At 45.3% G+C, this 20,227-nt stretch overlaps 1 protein-coding gene across 1 annotated transcript in view; it reads right to left on the bottom strand.

Annotated features, from left to right (window-relative positions):
• LOC118786902 (cysteine-rich motor neuron 1 protein-like) overlaps nt 1-19,299 on the bottom strand; it is a 35,190-nt gene extending 15,891 nt beyond the window's left edge. Inside the window, exons 1-5 of the mRNA XM_036542252.1 lie at nt 18,704-19,299; nt 14,570-14,731; nt 14,044-14,223; nt 5,103-5,345; nt 160-339 (exon numbers count right to left, since the gene is read on the bottom strand). Coding sequence (XP_036398145.1) covers nt 160-339; nt 5,103-5,345; nt 14,044-14,223; nt 14,570-14,731; nt 18,704-19,001 — 1,063 coding nt within the window. The 5' untranslated portion in view covers nt 19,002-19,299. The remainder of the gene's footprint in view (nt 1-159; nt 340-5,102; nt 5,346-14,043; nt 14,224-14,569; nt 14,732-18,703) is intronic.
• Between the last annotated feature and the right edge of the window lie 928 nt (nt 19,300-20,227).

The following is a 20,227-nucleotide window of genomic DNA, read 5'->3' as shown; positions in this document are numbered from 1 at the left end:
CAACAGTGCCTATGTTAGCAAACAGTGTAAGTCATGGTCTATATCCATGGTATTCTAAGGCATGTGAAAGATGTGTGACAATGTCTATGTGTGTGGGGCTATATGCATGTATGGCAGGTGTGTGTTTGATGCCTGTGGCAGGTGGCTGGGTGTCTGTACCTATGCAGATGGGGCAGCACTCCCCCTCTGGAATGTAGAAGCTCTCACAGTCTAGTTCAGCGCACTCCGCCTTGGAGCAGAAGGAGATCCCTCCTCGGCACTGACAGAGCCAGCACGGGTCCATGCGGTACACCTCACCGTCGGAAAACTCCTTCCCATTGTGGACACACTTGGGGGAAACTGGAGACCGGGAAGGAAAAGGCACACCGTCAAACCTCTGGGCCTTCACATTTTGTGTCATTTTCAACCATGGCTCTTCAAAGAGAGTCCTGAACCTTCCCCATGATGAACATGATGAAGGGTAATCACGTCTTTCTTTTTTACATTTCAGGTTATTGCTCACTGTTTCCCCTGTAGTGTTACAGGACCAGCAGGGCCAGAAAAAATGGAAAACACCTTTTTTTCCAGTCTTTAATATCCCTTCTGTAACAGGCATGAGTGATGACTGGTGCTCTAAGTTCACCGGCATTCATTTACTGAATGGAATCCATCCCACCTTGTTCTCACAGTGGAACATGATTGGCTGCCAGAATGATCGCGCTCATCTGACATTTTCCAGGCATAGAAGATCAAGATATTTTAAAATATGTGATTGTATCGTCTCAAATTGGCTAAATTTGCATTCTGGCCTGACAGGACACAGACTGCACCCCTAAGATAATGAGTGGAAAGCTGCTGAAGTGAAGACCCATCAAGTTATCTGAAGTCGCTGACATGATCCAAGTCCAATTTAGTGTTGGACTTTTCACCATGGCCATGGAAGGTTCATGTATAATTAATTTTTTGTGGTCTAATGTCAAGTCTGTCACCAAGAAATAGACACAAAGTCCTTTGCATTTCCAAATCAAGGAGAGATCTAGACATTGCAAATGACGGACATATGAGCAAGACAGTCTTGTCTTCCAATATCTTTGGTGAAGTCCCTTTTCGTGTATTGTCTTTGATGTTATACACTTGAATATGACTTTGTCATTGCATCAGATTTCCATGATGCAGAAGGCAGAACAAGACCCAGCGAAGAAACAAAACAAGATGCTAATGAAACTATGAAGTTTAGGGCTTCTGGCTGGGTCTAGTCAAATCATTAGGTTGTTTTCGCTCATAACATGATATTATTGCTCCACAGAAGAATCTAATTAGCATGTTAGGCAGTCTAATTCTTATTTATGGACAGCTACCCAGCAAAAAGAAAAAATCAAGCAAGGTCCATCAACAATGACACCAATGATTAAAGGTAATGACTGGCCTAGATAGTCATATACTAAATATACTGAATACTACTTTAGAAACAACTGAGTGGAAACCTAACTCTGGTGTTTAAACTAAATGCCGAATACAGTCTATTTGTTTAATCTTGGATATACAATCACAGGGTCTGCTATAGATTACAGCAGATCAACAGAAAAAAAGTATAATACTAGATAATGCAAAGAAGGTTTGTATTTTTTTCTTCGCATGTGCTGTAGCCCACCACATCTTCATCAGGACCACTCTGCGCAAATAAGACTTTTTTTCCTCCTTCATGGCTGGAGAATTCCATCCAACAAATTTTTTGTCACTTACAGCCACCCCAGCTGGCCTGACAAAACATTTTTTAAGGGGAACAGAGTTTCTTTTCTTGCATTTAATTAAGGGCCAACACATACTATTGTCATAACCTAGAATTTGATGATGTGTTAGTTCTATTTTGCATCAACTTAAGTTTTTAAACTGACTGTGCTCAGCACAAAGCAAAGCTGTGGGGAACAAGTTGCAGGGAGATATTAAACAATGAAGCCAGCTACATTAGCCGGAGTTTTGCACAGATACGTGAAGCCAGAGTGCACGCTCAAGAAAACAGCCGCCGAAGTGCTTCGGTCTGGAGGCTGGTGGCACAGACAGCAGACAGACTACGCGAAAAAGGGCCTTGGACCAGGGAGATAACGAGCCAACAATAACAGCCCATCGCTGTAGGCCCACATATACCTGGGTGACTGCCTCGCAGTGTACGACATTCTGACAACAACCCTGTAACATCCAGATAATGTGGACTGGCGATGGAACTCTTTATCATCCACCCACTCTCCATTCAGTGCAGTGGCTTCCTTTTCAGCTGGCTAGCCAAGATCTCCAAACATTTGTCTGCACAATATTCAGTATCTAACTGCATAACTGGAAGAGAAGAACTATGCTGATATGATATTTATCAGACAGGAAATGTTTGAATAACAGTTTCTTTAAGTGAATAGAAGGGGGCAGGAGATCACAGATGCATCCCTTGCTGGGTTCAGGTCGAGGAAGGTGGAGTAATTGCGGCATCTGTATACCATACTGTCAATCGACTCAAAGTGCAGGGCTGACCTCTCCACTTTGCCGGACTCACTGCCTATCCTAATACGAAGCAGGTGGGCCAACTGAGTTGAAAGTAAAGAGAGGATTTGTCTTTTTTTTCTTCCTTGCGTGCAGCATAGCCAAGCAGAGAAAATGCAATAAGCAGTTTGCCAAGCAGAAATCAAAAGGCAGGGCAACCTTTTTTTTATAACGCTCGGTACACAATAGGAAGTCACGTGACAGGACGTTCACATATAATTTCCGCAGTATTTGTTAATGTTAATCCCTAAAACAAACTTGTGGCCAAGAGACAGGATTCCAAGCATTCTTTTGTCTTATTTCAGGGCCCTGATGGAATAGATAGAGGTTTACAAAGATGAGGACTGGAAATCAAATAAACCCATGTTCCACCCACTAATCACTAATGACAAACCCTACATTACTGAAGGATGTTTTACATTTTAGAATACGAAAGTGCAAATAGAATATAAACAACAATTAGCTATGGGTTTGTATTGCCTGATGAGTGGGTGGATCAAAGCTTGGTTGTATTGCTGTTGTCCCTTACAGCAACATATTTTTTATTTAAGCTTTACAGTGGACATCTTGCACCATACTCATGGACTTAAACTGTGCTTTGTATTCTTGTCTGTGCTTCTTAATCATCATAAAGGGTTTGGTACATGCTAATGGTAAACACACCCCAGACATAATAGTGGTTCACCCTGGCCGCCATCTGAGGCTGCAAACTGACAATGCAGCGTTTTTTTTTCAAAAGCACAGCCTTGGGCCTGGCCTGTTCCACACCAGCTCTGTGTGACATAGGCTGCTGGCTGTTTGCACATCTCACAGCCGGTAAACAAGTCAGCTGTAAAGGGCTCTGAAGGCCACTCGACAGGGAAGCATCAGGTCATTGAGCTCTTGTCACCACCTGCTTGACCATTCAGACCCATTCAGCCTCATTCATCAGCCAGTTGCTCGCTCGCTAATGGTAGGAACACACAGAGGTCAGTGCTGCTGCCCTGACAACCAACCCTCACCAATGCGAAAACTGCTCAGCTCAGATGAACCGGCACTTCTGGGTGGGACTCATCAGAATGGGCTGAACAACAGCTGATGCATTAGAAGTAAAATCTAATCACACTTTTGAATTTCCAGAAGGTCTCTTTGTGGGTAGAAGACGGAAGAGCTTAGGTCTGACACATGAGTTGTGTGAGTTGGGGGGTTGGGGAGTTATGGGGGAACCACATCTTCCTCCAGTTCCTGTGTGCTTTCTGATGTGGGCACAGTCACGCAGGGCTAACAGCCAGCTAGGGCGGCACAAAGGGCATCAAGCCCGGGCCCAAAAGAGCAGCAGACACTTGTTATCAAAACACTGATCCCCTCTCCCCCCATGGCCACCGCCCTGGCCCCTGCTAGCCACCCCCCACCCCGCCCCCATCCAGATTACGCTCCCACTCTCATGCTAGGGAACATTAAAAGCATTCCCATCAATGAACTGTTCAACCTTTTCCTTTTGGACGTGCGACCAGACAGGAACTCTTTGACTCTGCACTTCTGTTGAACATATTCATAGCCTAAGCAGTTTTCTGGTCACTGCACTTGTTAAGTCCATTATTTCCGGGACACAGCACACATTTATGAAGGCAAAGGGGCCAGAATGTGAATTTGTTCTGTTGGTAAAACAGTGAATATTTGCTAGGACCACAGAGTAAACAGAGGGCCCACTCCCTGCTCTGTGTCCAATGTCCTGCTCCCAACGTAGTCCCACTTCCACATCTGTGCTAACTCATGAGAGGAAAACTGGAGACAGAGCGAAAATGTGGAACATATTTCAGACAGATGATCTGCCTAATGCAGCCAATTATCATTAACATCACTTTTTAGAGCCAAATTATTTGCGGACAAGCCTCCAGAAATCTCTTTGAACCCTTTTCGCACTCAGTGTCGGCCATGACTGATGCGCAATCCAACAGCAATCTTCCAATTATCATCTCCCTTCTACTCCTCTGGTCTTCATGTCCAGAGGGACTTGGTAGTGGATTTCATTAAAATGGAAAGCAAGAGCAAAACAAGGAAAATGTCACAGCTGGATAAGAGTCTGCAGGTCTTAGATTTCTACCTATGGAAAGCCAGGAGCGTCACCAGATTTGTTCTAGGTATGGGATATACCATGTCTGAACTTATCTTTCCATTCATATGTAAAGTGAAATGGAAAAATCAAATCAGCCTATTCCCAATGTGGCACTGTCAGTAAGATTACAGCATATCCGCTCCGGATGACAATATCCCGACCCATGGAGCAACAAACAGGACCTAGTCACAAAAATGTGGACAACACACAGACAGTACACCTTTAGTGCAATATCCGTCAACACTGAGTCATTCGCATGAAATCATTTCTCACCCTTGATTTCACCACCCACACATGCTGCAAACAGGATTTGCATATTATTACCACAGAGCTATGTCACAGATTGTCAGTCCACCGATGATGATCTCAGTTTGGTCTCAGTGATTGACATTGGTTGAATAAGGGCACAAAGCGGCAGACTAACAAAAGCAGCAGTTTCAGTCTTGGGCTTATATAACAGGATCCACCAGTCCCAACTCCACATGTAATTGGCCATTACCTCTTTGGCACTCGTACTTGTCACAGCAGTCTCCAGGGATGCCTGTGGCCTCTCTGATTAGGACCTGCTGGTGTCTGCTGGAACACTCTGGCTTCTGGCACTTGCTGAGGTCACAGGTGCACATGGGCGGCACGGTGGGGCAGCAGCCAGCAGGGGGCGTGTAGCTCTTACTCAGGGCAGAATCCTCAGGGCACTCAGGAACTTGCAGACTTGGACAAGTGATCCCAGCACATTTCAGCTCCTCTGAATCAAACACACAGAAGACACATAAACAGTTTAGTGGCAATCACATAAATGCATAAAAGACCACATCCACAGATTGAGGTTCCCCTCCTCTTTAGAAGCAACAGGTGTGAGTCTCCAAATTTAGCAACTGGAAAACCGCGGTGCTCAGGTCATAGGTCCCTCACTGAGCGCACGACACTGCACAGTCTTGACACTGGTTCCAGAAAGTGACAGCTTTACAGTATCCTGCTAGTTGGAGTTCATCCTTCAGATGCTAAACGGATGCGAGGGGTCCTGTAGACACAACAGAGATTGAAGCACATCCCATTACAGCATGGCCACATGCTGATCCGAGTCTGAGGTATCCAGTTCAAAATCCAAACACAGTCTGGGTGCCGCAGGAGATTAATCCAAACCATGTTGAACACTTCTCTTTCCTCAGGCCTATTTTAAAATCTCACTTAACATTCCGGGAATTGTTTTCTTATTCATTTGCACAGGCCAAGATAATCGTCCAGATACCCTTGTTAGGGGGCGCTGGGGGCTGGGGGTATATTTTGGAAGTCATTCAGGAAAATAAAAGTGGAGAGCCTCTCTATGCCCGTATTGTACAAGAACAGTAGCTAGCTCATGAAGCTTGGATTACAGAATTCTGAAATTCTGTTTATTTTGGTTCCCCATGTCATGGTAATGTGTATACAGTGCCCACAGCAGTGGCTCTGGGTACTGTAGACACACGTCTTGTCCTATAATTGTCTCTTACTGAGTAATTTCACAGATACACACTAAAAATGGTGTAGGTACATGCCTGATTATGGAAGTGAGCCAGGGAGTGGGTCTGGAAGTGTTATATCAAAGGAGCTTCAATGACATACTGATTAAGTTGAGGAAAATGGATCATTGCAGCTCCTCTACTGTTCTTAAATATCAGAGGAAGCTGAAACCTGAAACCTGAAACCCAGCAAAACTAATGAACAAGTAATTATCTCATAAAGTAAGAAAATGAGACAACAAAAGGCAGATGAGCATACTTTGAAATCCTGACATGGCTATGGTCAGGGAAAAAAACATCAAATTGCATAACAAGTATCCCAGAAGCTGGCCAAATAATGGACTTCCCAGATTCCAGAGGTTCCTCCTTGCAACATGATTCAAGCAGAGGATGTGCCTTATCCCTGACATTTGAGGACCCGTAAACTGAGCCTGAAGAGTTTCTTACCAGATGGGAAATAGACTGGCAGTGGGGCTGGGAGAGATGGTCTTTTTCACCAAGTAGTGACGCTACTCTGAGTTCAGCAATATTTTTAGTGAATAAATGCTTGGATAGACAGCCCAACACACTGGTGCGAGCGGACACTCGCATGGCATTTTAATCCCTAGAGTAAGTTACTGTTTGAAGTCTTACTCTTCTGAACCCAGAAAAGTTTCAAATGAGGGTGCGACTTAAGGCACGAGAGCAATATCTGAGAAGGACGTCTGACCGATTGAACCGACAATGAAGGTGAAATTCTTGGTTTTTCCTACTGAATAAATATGCATGGCCGTGAAGCATCTGTACTGTACCGCTTACTTTAGGAACCTGTGAGGCCTGAAGGCAAGCACAAAGCTTGCATTGATAAACCCTTGCTTACTGAATAGTGCTACAGAGGAAAAAAGAAAGTCTGCATTAATGCAGGCAAAACAGCCTTTAACAGCTTTTGGCCTCATTCCTACATGGAAGTTAAACAAATGTTACCTTGATGCTCGTTTGAAGCCATTTTTGTTCTTAGAAAATGCAACGCAGTTCTAGTAGGTAGGCCATGGAAAACCAATTTGTGTACGGTGAAGCTATTAGTTAAAGCAGCAAATGACTTGCTTAGAAGTTTCCAAGTGCGAACAGTATCTCTGGAGAAATTGCGCAATGTCTGTGCTTAACAAGATCGCTGCAGCTTCATCCTCTTATGAGCACTGCATTAGTATGAGCCTTAGAAGATGTTCCAGCAACGACAATTTATTTCCAAGTGATGAAATGCATTGTGAGCTGAGAAAAGCTGTTTGTATTTGAATTATTGTCATTGAACCACTGGCATTTATGCAGTACATGTGCACATCACAATCCTGGGTGGCCAAATTAAGATCATTTCCTAAAGAAGATGATTATGACCACACAACACGCAGAAAAATGGGTGAAAAAAAGCCTGCATGAATTCAATGGTGGACATACTTCGCTGCGTTTGATTCGTGTTTCATCTAGGGAAACAAACGGAGCAATTAGCTGGTCAGTGGCCACAGGAACAATCTCTGCATCACAATGGCTGCTATTCTCTGGCTCACACAAACCCACACAAACAAAAACACACAAAGGCCCAATTTGGCATGCTTGATAAATTCAGTCTGCATAATGCCCTGAATGTCTTCCTTGTGGATTGGTGAAATACTACGGAACGCCTAGCAACCTGTGGAGTGCATCAGCTAGCAAAGGAAGGAACACACACACACACACACAGACACACACACACACAGATGCACACATATAAAAACCATACGCAAGCAAGCACACACACACACAACCTGTATCTGAGACCAAGGAGGGATCCGGAAATTGGTTTATTACCACAGAATGGACTATTATAAACAACGCATATTTCTGGCATGTCAGAAGCTCATTCATGAAAGAAAAAAAAAACACAGCTTTGTAAATTAGTACTTTTTTACAAGGGGGCACAAGGACTGCAGTCTTCTGCTGGTGAGTTCTGCTCTCATAGGCAGAGGAGGCTGTGTTGACAGCCTGAGTTTACTCACGGAAAAAGAGCACAATGTGAGTTCTGTTCACTGCCTGACTTTGGAAGCAAGTCAGCAGAGAACAAAGCAGTCTTAGTGCAGCTGCCCCTCCGTGGTTTTTGGTAAGTCCTCAGGTTTTATATAGTTTGTACGCAAAGGGACAACGGGCCTATTTCTCACGTAAGCCGTACAAATCTGGAGCAATGCCCACTGGCGGCTGGAGTTGAAAAACCCTGCATTGTTCGCTATGTTAAAAGCCAGGCCCAAAGAGCAAGGCTGCATGCAGTCTCTGGGTCACAGGGAGGAAATAGTGAAAAAAAATTCAGACATCATAACATGCCGGTCATCAAGATTCAATGGTGACCAGTGCTGGTGATGAACAGCAGCAGGGAGGCCTCGTTGCTACACATTCTCTCTTTTTCTCTATCCCGACAAAATATTCCAGGAGGAAAGATGTGATGTTGGTGGCAATGGTCTTTTTTGGTGCAGCTGTTAGTGTGTGCATTCAGTAGAAACAAGCCCTTCCCCTCATTGTCAGATCTCCAATGAGATTAGGCCAGTGAAAGTGACTGAAAGAGGCTGGGCCTTTATCAGGCTGAAAGGAGCAAACAATGTCCCCGACAAAGAGAGAGGCAGGATTCTTGAGATCATTGTGGGAGCCTGGCACAATGTGCTTGCTCTGGCCTCACCTCAAAGCATGGGGTTTTCATTTCTGCATATTTTGGACTTCTTTGTATGCTGTTATATTATACCAAAACCTTGGTGCTGTGCATGTTTAGCAAATCAGCTGCCCTGGAAACACCCTTGTAAAGACTTGTTCATATAACTTAACACCTGACTATGCACTGCTTAAATATGAAAGACTCTGAAATAGGAAAAATATTGGCCTGACAGCAACATGTGAAGTAGGTGTTCGGCACTCAAGTTTCTTGACTAGAAAAGCGCGCCAGTCATACTTTAGACACATGCAGAAATAAAACCTGGAAGCATTTCTATTGTTTACAGGTCAGAAACTCAAGGCACAAAACTTGACACAGCTGTTTTTCAGCTCCAAGCAGATCTAAAATGCAGAACCATATTTAGGCCCCTAAGGGGTATTTATCAAACAGCACAAATGGACACTGGACTTAAAACCTGACCTGTGGTCCCTCAATTTGTGGGGCATGTAAAAGAAAAAAAGAAAAAATCAACAATAGTCAACAACAAGACAGAGTTAATGCTCTGCTGCCATGCAGATCCCGTAGAGGCTGCTGAATTATGTAAGCTTGTTGGCCATCTGTTTGTGTTTCCTGATGGTCGACCAGGAAAGCGAACCCCACTGATAGAATCTCTGAGGCTGGCTGTGATGACGAAAGTTATCATTCATTTTGCTCGGAGCGGTGGGGGGGGGGTGGCTGGGGATGGGGGGGCTTAAGGATAAAGACAGCGATCTGACCTCACACCCCAGGGGAGTGCTTTGTTTGTGTGTTTCACAAGCTGTGTTTCATTAAAACACTAAATCACACCGCACATTGAAGTGAGCGTCTGGGCGCAACAGGGGCTTCCATAGACAATACATAAACACCAAAAAAAAAAAAAAAGGGACAAGCACATCTGCCAGCTACTGACATTCTGAACCAAACTGTGGAGGCTGCAAGAGGCCATGGCAGCCTTGACCAAATGGAGCTTTTCAGATGAGGGATCTGGGGGAATGGTATTTCAGGGGGGCCAGTACAACCCATTTGTGGCGTCGCGGCAGGGAGCAGCCCAGAATAGCCCCACGTCCGGCCCTGTCCCACTCGAGGAGAATGGAGAGCTGTGTTACCCTTCCTACTGCTGAAGTCCTTCGAAAGAATCGGGAATCCTATGGGAAATGCACTGGCCAGATCCACCCACTCTATGTTCTATAGTAGGAAACCACTACCCATATCTGAGCTTCACATGTAGATACTGCTAAATGTTCCCTTTATCACTACTTATTCATCCCGGGAGAAAACAAGCCATGCCTTGAATGCATGTCAAATTACATAAACCTTCCTCAGTAGGAGATTAAGTATCAGCTGCAAAAACAAAAACTACCTATCACTGTCATGCTTCACTGTAGGTCTCACAGATTATACAACGCATAACATAATACTGGGCTGTACAATGCAGTAGTGGATACTGTACTGCATGCTTAAGATATAACATTATATAGCTATTCAACATGCAATGCAAACAGTGGTACTGAGGTCAGTCTCTCTATTTCCCACCTTTGTACAAAGCAGAATGGTCAAGGGAGCCCTTGGCTTAATCAGTAATATGAATCAGATCAAGATATTGAGAATCACTTTACAGAATCTGCATGAAGGCAGCCTTTCATAAAGGCTAATTCAAACCTTTACTATTAATCAAGACCATAAAATCAAGCAGTATTACATATCCAAATACAAACCCTCTGCCTCTAGCTATTTCCTGAGCTTGACACAAATGACTTGTCAAAGTCACTTCCCAGCATGCAACTAGTTCCTCAACAGCTGCCTTCACAAGGGCAGTATGATCAGCCTTCCTTGCTGTTTTCTACTACTTCGTTCAGTGAGCTCAAAGTCAGCTTTTACCATCACCTCAGATGTGGACCGTATCTTTGGAGAAGAGTCCAGCATGAATATTTCCACCCTTAGGGTCCTCAGAGTTGTGGACAGACACGTCTCTTTTGCAAGGGACATGACCTAAGTTTCCAATAAACAACTAAGCAAGACACATGCAAGCCAGGATTATTTAATGCAAAATGACACCACTCATAGACAGAATAATAAGACCCAGCCTGAACCACTGCCATGTGAGAACACATGAGCCCTAAGCAGGGGGGAAAATGACTCTGTGTTAAACCAGACCACTTGAAGTTCGCAAAGTGCCGGCGACAAGCTCTTGTTTCATTTTCAACTGTGAACGAAGAAACACTCAAGCCCCTGTAAAACTCAAAACAGGAAGCCAACGGTGCACAAGTGACCATTGCGAGCACAGGACGTGTTTGTGGAGCTCTAATTCCTTGTTTGTGTTGCCCTTTGAATTTAGATAAAGTCTGGCGCAGACACGCAGAGAGGCCAGGGCTCCTCTGGAGTAGCTGTGACTTTGGTCACGAGCCGCCTCGTCATACGCTTCCCCATGCACCACACTCCAGCACTCTTAAACCGAATGCAGGCCGGCTTCATTCACCAAAGCCCAGAGCTGATAACAAACGGTCAGCTAATGCTCCGGGGAGACACCCAGGCAAACACGCTAATCATCAACCGATGCAAACTCTAACGGGCCTCTCCTTTAGTGGTGGCTTGGGAGAGTGGATAAAACCAAAAGCTGCTGAAAATGTAGCTTCCTGCTTCCAGTGGCGTGACGCCTTAGTGCCATAGATCTCAAGAGTTGCATCATTACCTGCTGGATAAGTTCGTTGAGGTTCTTTGAACATACAGCACTATGTACATGTAACACCATGCTACCACAGTCTAGTATTTCACAATTTTTATATATCTATATATTTAAATATGTTATATATATATATATATATATATATATATATATACACATGTTTACAAACACACTACATCCTATTATATTCTGTTATGTGGTTGCAATCTAGTTTGGTTACACCGTACTACTGGCAGTATTCTAATAGTCTAGATAATGCCATGTGCAATAGGAATTTACCATTTTCAGTTTAATGTATTGAAGGGGAAGGTAATGTTAAAATAAACACTTTAAATAAAGGCATAAATTGACAAATGTGACAGTCTCCTGTGATGATTTCTGACCTTTTTCTGAATGAATAGCTTCTTTCAACCTGCTGCAGTCGACTTCTGCATCTCCTCAGCAGGTGGTGTGCAAAGAGTGGAATAAAATCCCCTCCGAACTCCGAGGAATGTGTCAGAAGTGCTGGTCAAATGAAAGGTACGGTAGAGGTACAGACAGGACCGCATCCTCTACCGAATGTAATGTACTCATGCAACCGACCTAATGGAATCAAACAGCTCTTCCCATTCTGCAATACAGCAGCTGTATACACTGTAGCTTCCTTTTGCTCCTGTTTGTCAGCAATACCTCTTCAAACTCCTCTTCCCTCACTGTTTGTTCATCATACAAACTGAAGAGAGATGGACTCTGACTTTTTTATTATGAACACTTTTGATTAAACATGGCCATTATAAAGGTTAAGAGTGAATCTTGGGACATTTGGTACTATAGTTGACCCCCTGAGTCAACAAAACGCAGTCTCTGCAATGAAGAGTATGGGACCCAACACTGTATGGGAACTGCAGTAACTTCACAGTCTTCTCCTTGTCTCTGCACCATATTACAGTGGATAAGCATATGCATTTCATTCTATAATAGTGAATCTTGACCATGGCCAGTATCTGTACTGGTCCATGTACTGACCGCCTCCCTCCTGTGCCTCTTCACACACTTTCAGGGCTCGTAGAGGAGCATCGGGTTGCTCTGGGAGAGCCCCCGTCTCCCCCAGGCCCTGCCAAACATGAGAGCCGCAATGAGAGAGATGTCACACTCTGTCTCTGTCAAAAAAAGACCTTTAACTATCTGACTGTGTTACTACATAAGATTTACACCCGTGTTTACGTGTCACCCGGTAATGAGAAAAAGGCTGACGCATGTCACAGTGAAAGAGCACCGCGTCTGTTTACTTTTCTCTCCTTGAAAAACTACCCTGTGGGACAGAAGGATTTACTACGGGGTCAGCAGTGCTTCCTCTGCCTTCTTTCTGGCCTGGTAGCCCGACAGGCCTGTGCTACCACTTCTTGGAAAACGACATAGACTGTTTGGGATATATCAGCATGTGACCTTTCAGTTTATCTGTATTTTCCATTATTATGCAGGTGATCCTTTCGTCATGCAATTCAAGGGCTGTAGGACCCTGCGGACAGACCCAGGAAAGGCTCCTGCACCATTTTCCTCCTTGTTCTGTTGTGACACGCAGACCTGAAGTTCACGGTGTTTGTCACCCAAGGAAAGGTAGGAGGATGAACTATGCTCCTAACGAGACTGTTTGGCCATGCCTCTCTCCAAGTAAATATCATGTCTGCAATTTCATTCCTTTCTGTCATAAATCTTAATAATGTCCTTTGGGGTACGGGCAACTGTAGCTCACAAGAAATGCAATTTTCTTGTAGTTCTAGTGACATAGCAACAGAAAGATATACCTAGATGTACTGTTTTAACCTCATGAAAAAAGTTTAGCAAATGATGATAATAGTTGTGATAAAACCCATGTTTTAGGCAATTTGCTATAAGACAGCTTTTAGCACATGGTATGACACTATAGACAGTTTATATAACAATGTATGACAGAACAGACAGTTATGCCCCCCTTTCTGCAGTGTGTTACTGCATGACTAAAGCCAATGTTACACAAAGCAATTCACAGTATCACTTATAATCAAATCAATGATTAGCATTACACCCAGTGCAATCTGACTGCATTGCACTTGGATCCCCGAACAGCCATCAGTCCTAGTCCATGCAACTGATTTTGGGCAACATCGAATCAGTGCACAGATCTGTGACACATGACTATGTCACACTTTGGGCTGACTGAAATAAGGCAGCCAGCTCCTCACTTTTTTCTTGTATTTATTCTCATTAGGCTCAACAAAATCAATTAAAACTGAAGTACATTAAACCTACTTCTTTGAGACATTAATACATCACAATCAAGCATACTAATAGTTCGATGTGGCTGTTTGTTATTATTATCTTTTTTCCAGGATGCTAACTTGAGTTAGAAATTCACATTTGCCACGTAAAATGAAATGACATGGTGCCTTTCATGTCACTGGATATAAATTGTTATTTTAAATACATCTGAATTAGAAATCACACCATGTGACAGGAAGATTGCATCTGATCCCACTGCTTTTAATACATGCATACACCTTCACAGTGTGCAAATTACCACACATAAAACAAGCTTGCAACTGCACTCATCTGTTACCTGCGGCGGCCTGACACTGGCTGCGGTTGATGTAGGAGAAGTGATGATGGCAGCTCTGGGATTCACACACACACCCTTCTGTGGTCAGGTTGCACCCGGAGAACATGCAGGCGGGGTTGGACGGACCCACAAACTTCTCCCTGTGCTTCTCCCTGTGCTCCCTGTCATGGCGCCGGCCCTCTGAGAGGAAGGAGGAACAGAGGAAGACCACGGGTGAGGCGTCTCCGGCCACTGAAGAGCCCTTCTATGTAAGCCGGCGTGTCTGCCGTGTCTGCACCCATCACTCAGCGCTGATCAGCTGTGCGTACTCCCACCTAACGCCTTCTCGTGACATTCCTCCAACACTGTTAGAGTGTTAGAACAACCCCACCATTTCACTGATGTGCTGTGGGAAAGTTCGGTGAGACCGAAGCCGCAGCAGGTTTTCTGTAATCCGCTGATTTCACCCCCTTTGGCTGACTGACGCACCTGTCTTTCATTGGCCGGCTCTCGGACCAATGAGCGCGGAGAGGTAGAGGGGCCTCACCTGTCTTGGTGGCCCTGACGCAGGCCTCCATGTTGGGGTAGGTGAAGGTGCTGATACAGGCACGGCGCGCATTGCAGATGCAATTTCCCCCCGCCCTGTTACAGCCACTCAGCAGGGGACAGCGCTCATCCTCCACTCCTGCCTCGGGGCTGTCCGGGAACACTGTGGCGAGGAGAAAGGACACACAGGAAGAGAACACCATCAACATAAAGCAAGAAGGAAGAAAAAACACCAAGCCCCAGCCTAGGGGCTGGCATTGAACTGGATGGCCTCCGCTAATCGTCCCACTTTGTTTCCTGCGGGTTCTGCTATTTGTTTGCTTTCGTTCCGCAGTGCGGGGGGCCTCCCAGCATCCCCTTCGCCGGCGGTTGTGATTGCCCCACTGCGCGCCGTTGCATCTCTGTCATCCCTGAAAATCCTGCGTCTGGGGGAGGGGGGGGGGGCTCATCGGGGGGGGCTGTGCGTGAGACGAACAGGCAGCCTTGACGACAAACAAAGAGGTCGGGTCGGCTGCTCTCCCCGCACGCCATGCACCAAGCGACCAAATGCGCCCCCCCACCCCACCCCCACCCTCGGGATTAGGATGATCTGATCAGCCACAGAATGCAGGACCCTGTCGGGCGACCGTGTGTCGGGGCCCCCGGCTCCACGCATGCGAATAAACAGCGCCAGCCAGAGCACGTCGTCTCTCGCGCAAGGGGTCAGTTCCTGGGCCTTGCCAAACAGCGTGGAACTGATTGCGGCCAGTTTATCAAAACAGGCCCGCAGGCCTGGGCCCTCTCCAACTGCTAGGGGCACAGAACAACATCCTCTCTCTGTTTCACGCAGGAGGGATAGATGACATAATGAACAATATGTGTATATTTATAGTAAGAAAAAAAAAACGCACCTTATTCTGCCTGAATTTTTCATCCCACAGCGAGGCCATTGTTTATATTGGTGATGTCTCAAGACATACTTGTTAATCTTTTCGCACTGCCTGGGAAAAGTCTTGTTTATTCCTTAGCAGTATTATTCTTTCACCAACTGGATGATTCTCGGTTTGAAACACTGCTGAAAAAAGTTCCTGACCCTACTCCCCCAGCTGAATATTTCTCTAGTTTGTGCCACATCACTGAATGACACCCCCTCGAAAAAGACTGGTGCAGCGAGAAGGCTTTGCTTCATCCAGAAGAACATTACTTACATTAAAGAGGGTTCTGACTGTATTCTCTCATGCTGTGAATGGCCCCCTCCCCCTCTGAAGTGTAAATTGCAGCGCTTGGCGTGCGGAGAGACTCGAGACTTTTATTTCGTTACCTGAGGTAGGAATTAAAAGGGGAGCTGCGGGTGGCAGAGTAATCGCCCCTGTGGGCCGCTTACCTGATGGGAGCCGATAGCTACAGCAGCCAAGTCTGCGGGGTGATATTAGCTTTGTTTGGCCTTGTAATTCCAGCTTGTGGAAAACTCCTGCTATCGCAGAGTGTGGTGGTTTAGCACGGACCGCAGATCTCCCCCAGCCGGGCTGACTGGCAGCACACACACACACACACACACAGGCAGGCAGCAGGCTTTTTCAAGCACGGCTCTCACGCTCCGCCAAACTCTCCTTTCCTGTCACCTTAAAATGATCTGCACCTCCAGATTTTTTCCATCTGAAAAGGCCTACCTCAGATGTACTTTCACGTGGCGCTCCACGGTGGGTGAATGTGCACTGCCTGGAGTGCTGAATCAGGCCCAACAGTCGGTGGTAGAAACAGCAAATGAGGGATCTTGGGGGTCAGGCTTCTAATTAGCTAAATATTGGATGAGCTAATCAGAGTGGAAACACACTTGGCCAGCTAGGCTGTGCTCCTGGTGGCTGGCACTTGCACTCTCAGCCACGGAGACTACATGTCTTGGCATCCAGAGTGACGATGACGCAGCTGACCTCTGGGGCCCCTTGCTGATAGTGAGCTAAAAAGGAAGTCTTTGAAACACGAGTTAGATAATGGATGTCCACGGGGCAGGGGTCGTGACAGGGGGCAAAGGGTGTTGGAGGCATTGTCCTCTCATAGCTGTTCTAGGCAAACACCACTTTCAGTGACTTGTTGAGTGCACTGGAGGAGGTGAAACCTTTGAAGTGGAAGATGGGGCATTTTGAACATGCTGAGATGCTCTTTTTGCCTCCATAGCCTCAAAGGAAAAACAAATGCTCATGAGAATACAAGAGCACCACATTTGGCAGAACTGTGGGTAACGCTGGCACACAAGAGCATGTGCTCAGAGATATGAGCTGCTATCCACCTGCACTTGATAACCACATAGGATGTTTACTCTCTTCCCTGTGAAGCCCACCTTGTATATGTAAGACCCCGGCCCCAAAAGTGGGGATCAGAAAATGGATCCCCTCCAATCCCTCTGAAACTCCTGATTGCAACCCTAATCACTTAAAGGTGCTACTTGCAGCCTGTGTAGGAAGTCCCAGATCAGATAGCCCCTCTCTCCCCTTTAAACTCATGGAGAAGTGTTGATTTACCCCTACAAAGGCCATTCAGGAGACCGTGCCATGGAGCCTGCAGCTACAGAACTGCTGTAGAAGGCCATGGCTTAATCATCTTTGAAGCCCATTAAATTTTAGGCAAATTTAAAGCTGCTAGTTTGGTGGCGGGGGGTTGGGGGGGCAGAGAAGGGAATTAACGTTCCCATGCTGACTTTGTAAATAAAGCTCAATCAGGACAGTGCCCCTTGGGACGAATTGGAGCCAGGGCTGTGGGGTATGGGAGACCCCACATGATGGCGTGGGGAGGGCAGAGTAATTTAGAAGCAGCCCTTCAGAGGGGCTGTTTTCTCTCACCTCTGGTAACTTCAGTCCCAGCCAATTGACTTGTTTAAATCTGGAGGAAACCCAGGTGAGAGCTGGCATGTGAAGGGATCACATCCAGCTTTACATCTAAGAAGGCAATCTGTCCAAGAGCACTGTAGCCTTCCGAGTGGGTTTCAATAACATGCAACACAAATAATCACTGCACAAATATCTGCACAACTTCACATATTCAAATAGGCTCCAGCAGAAGGCGGCGCGCAGACCCAATAAGAGTTACGTGCTTGTAGTCCATGTGTTGTGAGACTGGGGGGAGTAAGCTGACAGCAGTGCAGCCCATTGTTAGTAAGGGTCACAGTTGTAAATTCTACAACAGCGCTATCTAACCATAAAAGCCTGACCTGTTGGCATGGCTTTCGCAATGCTGCGGATTATACTCCGCTGGGGACCAGGCAGAAAAGGGATCTTTTACTCATCTCATTGTGCAACCACATCACAGCAGAGCAGAAATCAACAAACACAGGCAATTTATTTCATAGCTTAATTCAGACCATGCTCTGGAAATGCGTCCATGATTTTCAGACAATGTATTGAGTTAAAGATTTATGTATATTTAAAACTAATTTATCAGAGGAAGACGTTTTTAAAAGCTCAATTCAGTGGGAAATGACAAGTCATGCCTTGGCAGCAAAAGACTAACACCAGACTTGCAGAGTTGGGGCATGCTGCCAGTGGTATTGTCACGCTTACCAACTGAAAAGAACTGAGGGGACTGAGAGGGTTGGAGAAAAATCCCCACTGACATGATGTTCTCTCTTTGGCAGCGACGGGCTGCTCTAACCAAGAACTCTGACCAGCCCATTGCCTGTGTAAATACAGAGGGGCTCAGTTAAATCACCAAGGAGCTGGTTGGCACACAGTGATGTGCACAAGCCAAATTAGCGGATACCACTTCATGGACTGAAGTGTACATTTGCACTCCCCTTTTTCCCTTTGCCCCCCATGTTGAAACAACTCACTACTGAGTCCCTACGTGCGCAGTCTGCAAGCAATTTCAGCACTGCACCAGCATAATGTGCGACAATGCATTGCTAAAAAAATCGCCTATATAACGTTTTATGATAACGACTTCGACTTCCCGACCCATAACAAGTTTTTAAACAAAGTCAAGTCTCAGCATCGGGAAATGGTGAATATTCCACATCCCATCGCAGTGGTTTACCGCACGCCCACAGAATGAATGATGGCTCATCCTAAAAGAGATTCTAATCAGCACTGCACACAGTCAGGTTGAGGCGTTACATAGCTAGGTAGCTTTTACGAGATGTTATCGTTATGTGTACGGCACCAACCTTTACAGATCCCCACTTCGGGCAGCGCTGCAGCTGCGGTTCGGTTGACAGCCGCACAGGTCAGTCCCAAGCCACAGTAGCCCAAAGTCCAATCGGGTCCGCCACAGGGCTCCCATTCCAGCCGGCTACAATGATCACAGCATCCGCACGGGTCTCGAGCCAGAGTCCGGCCGTTCTCGCAGGTATGCAGCGGCTTCTGAAGACACGTCCGGAGATCACATGGCGTACATTCGTAAGCCGTTAGCACACGAACTAAAAATGAAAAACTGAAGAACGCGACCAAATACTTGCTGAACATACTCAAAGGTCGGCAAATGCTACACGTTTAAATGATTACTTATCAAGTTTTACACGTAGAATACTTTTGGCTAGTGCCGCATTCGTCTCTCGAGTAGCAAGATGTAACTCCAAAGTTGCACAGGTTCGTTAAATAAGAGCAAAAATAAAGTTATCTTCGATGCTTGAAGAAAGCCGTCCTTTTACAGAGAGGTAGCTATCACATGAGGGAATACTGATTAGAAGTTACATTTAAATGAGATTTCAGCGATTCTTAATTTCAAAGTTGTTAAATTTCGTTAGGAGTCTATTATTTCTTGTACCAGTATCCTAAGAAACGGAAAGGACACGCGTTTTCTGTATTACTGGAAAGAGTGCATTTTCTCTCTACATAAAACGACCCGAATGAGGAAAGAAGCCAAAGGTAGCGGGACATGAGCAGTCTGCGGAATGTCTTGCGTTGATGGGAGAGGGGAGCAGAGCGACTCTCTCCAAAGGCACAGGGATGCAATCTGAAACCCAAACTGACATTACTGTGATGGAGAAATTAGCGGCGCCCCTTCCCTCTGACTGACATGGGCACTGTCCACTCACACGTAGTACGTAGAGGGAGTTTTCCAACTGTAATATCTTTTAAAAAGCAACCAAAACGTTTGGGAGATTCAATGGATATTACTGCCATAAGACCACCTACCCATTAAGTCATTAATTTGTTCATCTATCTATCTATCTATCTATCTATCTATCTATCTATCTATCTATCTATCTATCTTTCTGTGTCTATCTACGGATATATCGGTTGACGATCGAGTAAATTGTGCACTTGCTAGTGTGAGTCGGTAGCCTAACGTAGGTAAATAGGGTCGTCCGTTGAAATAGCCTATATTGCACAGTTAATTTGCGTTCTCATTGAATTATTAAAATGAACAACATTTATCAAAACTAATGCAGGTGGAAACATAAAGACAATTATAAATACATAAAGCATATATAAAGAATACGAAATTTGCGGTTATTAATAACCGCGATCATATGGGATTTTTTTCACTGGATTTAAATTTTCATTTAGCAATTCAGCTGTGAAATCATTTTATATCAAAACTATTCACAGGAGCTGTTGTTCGCCTCACAATAAATGGTCGAGTGTGGCATTCAGCTAAGGCATGATCTCAAAGAACCACAAATGTGACAGGACATGTCGGACCCGTTGATTCATTCTCTGAATCCCGAAACAGCCCAGACAGTGTG

Source organism: Megalops cyprinoides, chromosome 12 (genome assembly GCF_013368585.1).
Source record: "Megalops cyprinoides isolate fMegCyp1 chromosome 12, fMegCyp1.pri, whole genome shotgun sequence".
Lineage (NCBI taxonomy): Eukaryota > Metazoa > Chordata > Actinopteri > Elopiformes > Megalopidae > Megalops > Megalops cyprinoides.
The sequence above is the reverse complement of the archived record's forward strand: the minus strand, read 5'-3'. Positions and strand labels throughout refer to the sequence as shown.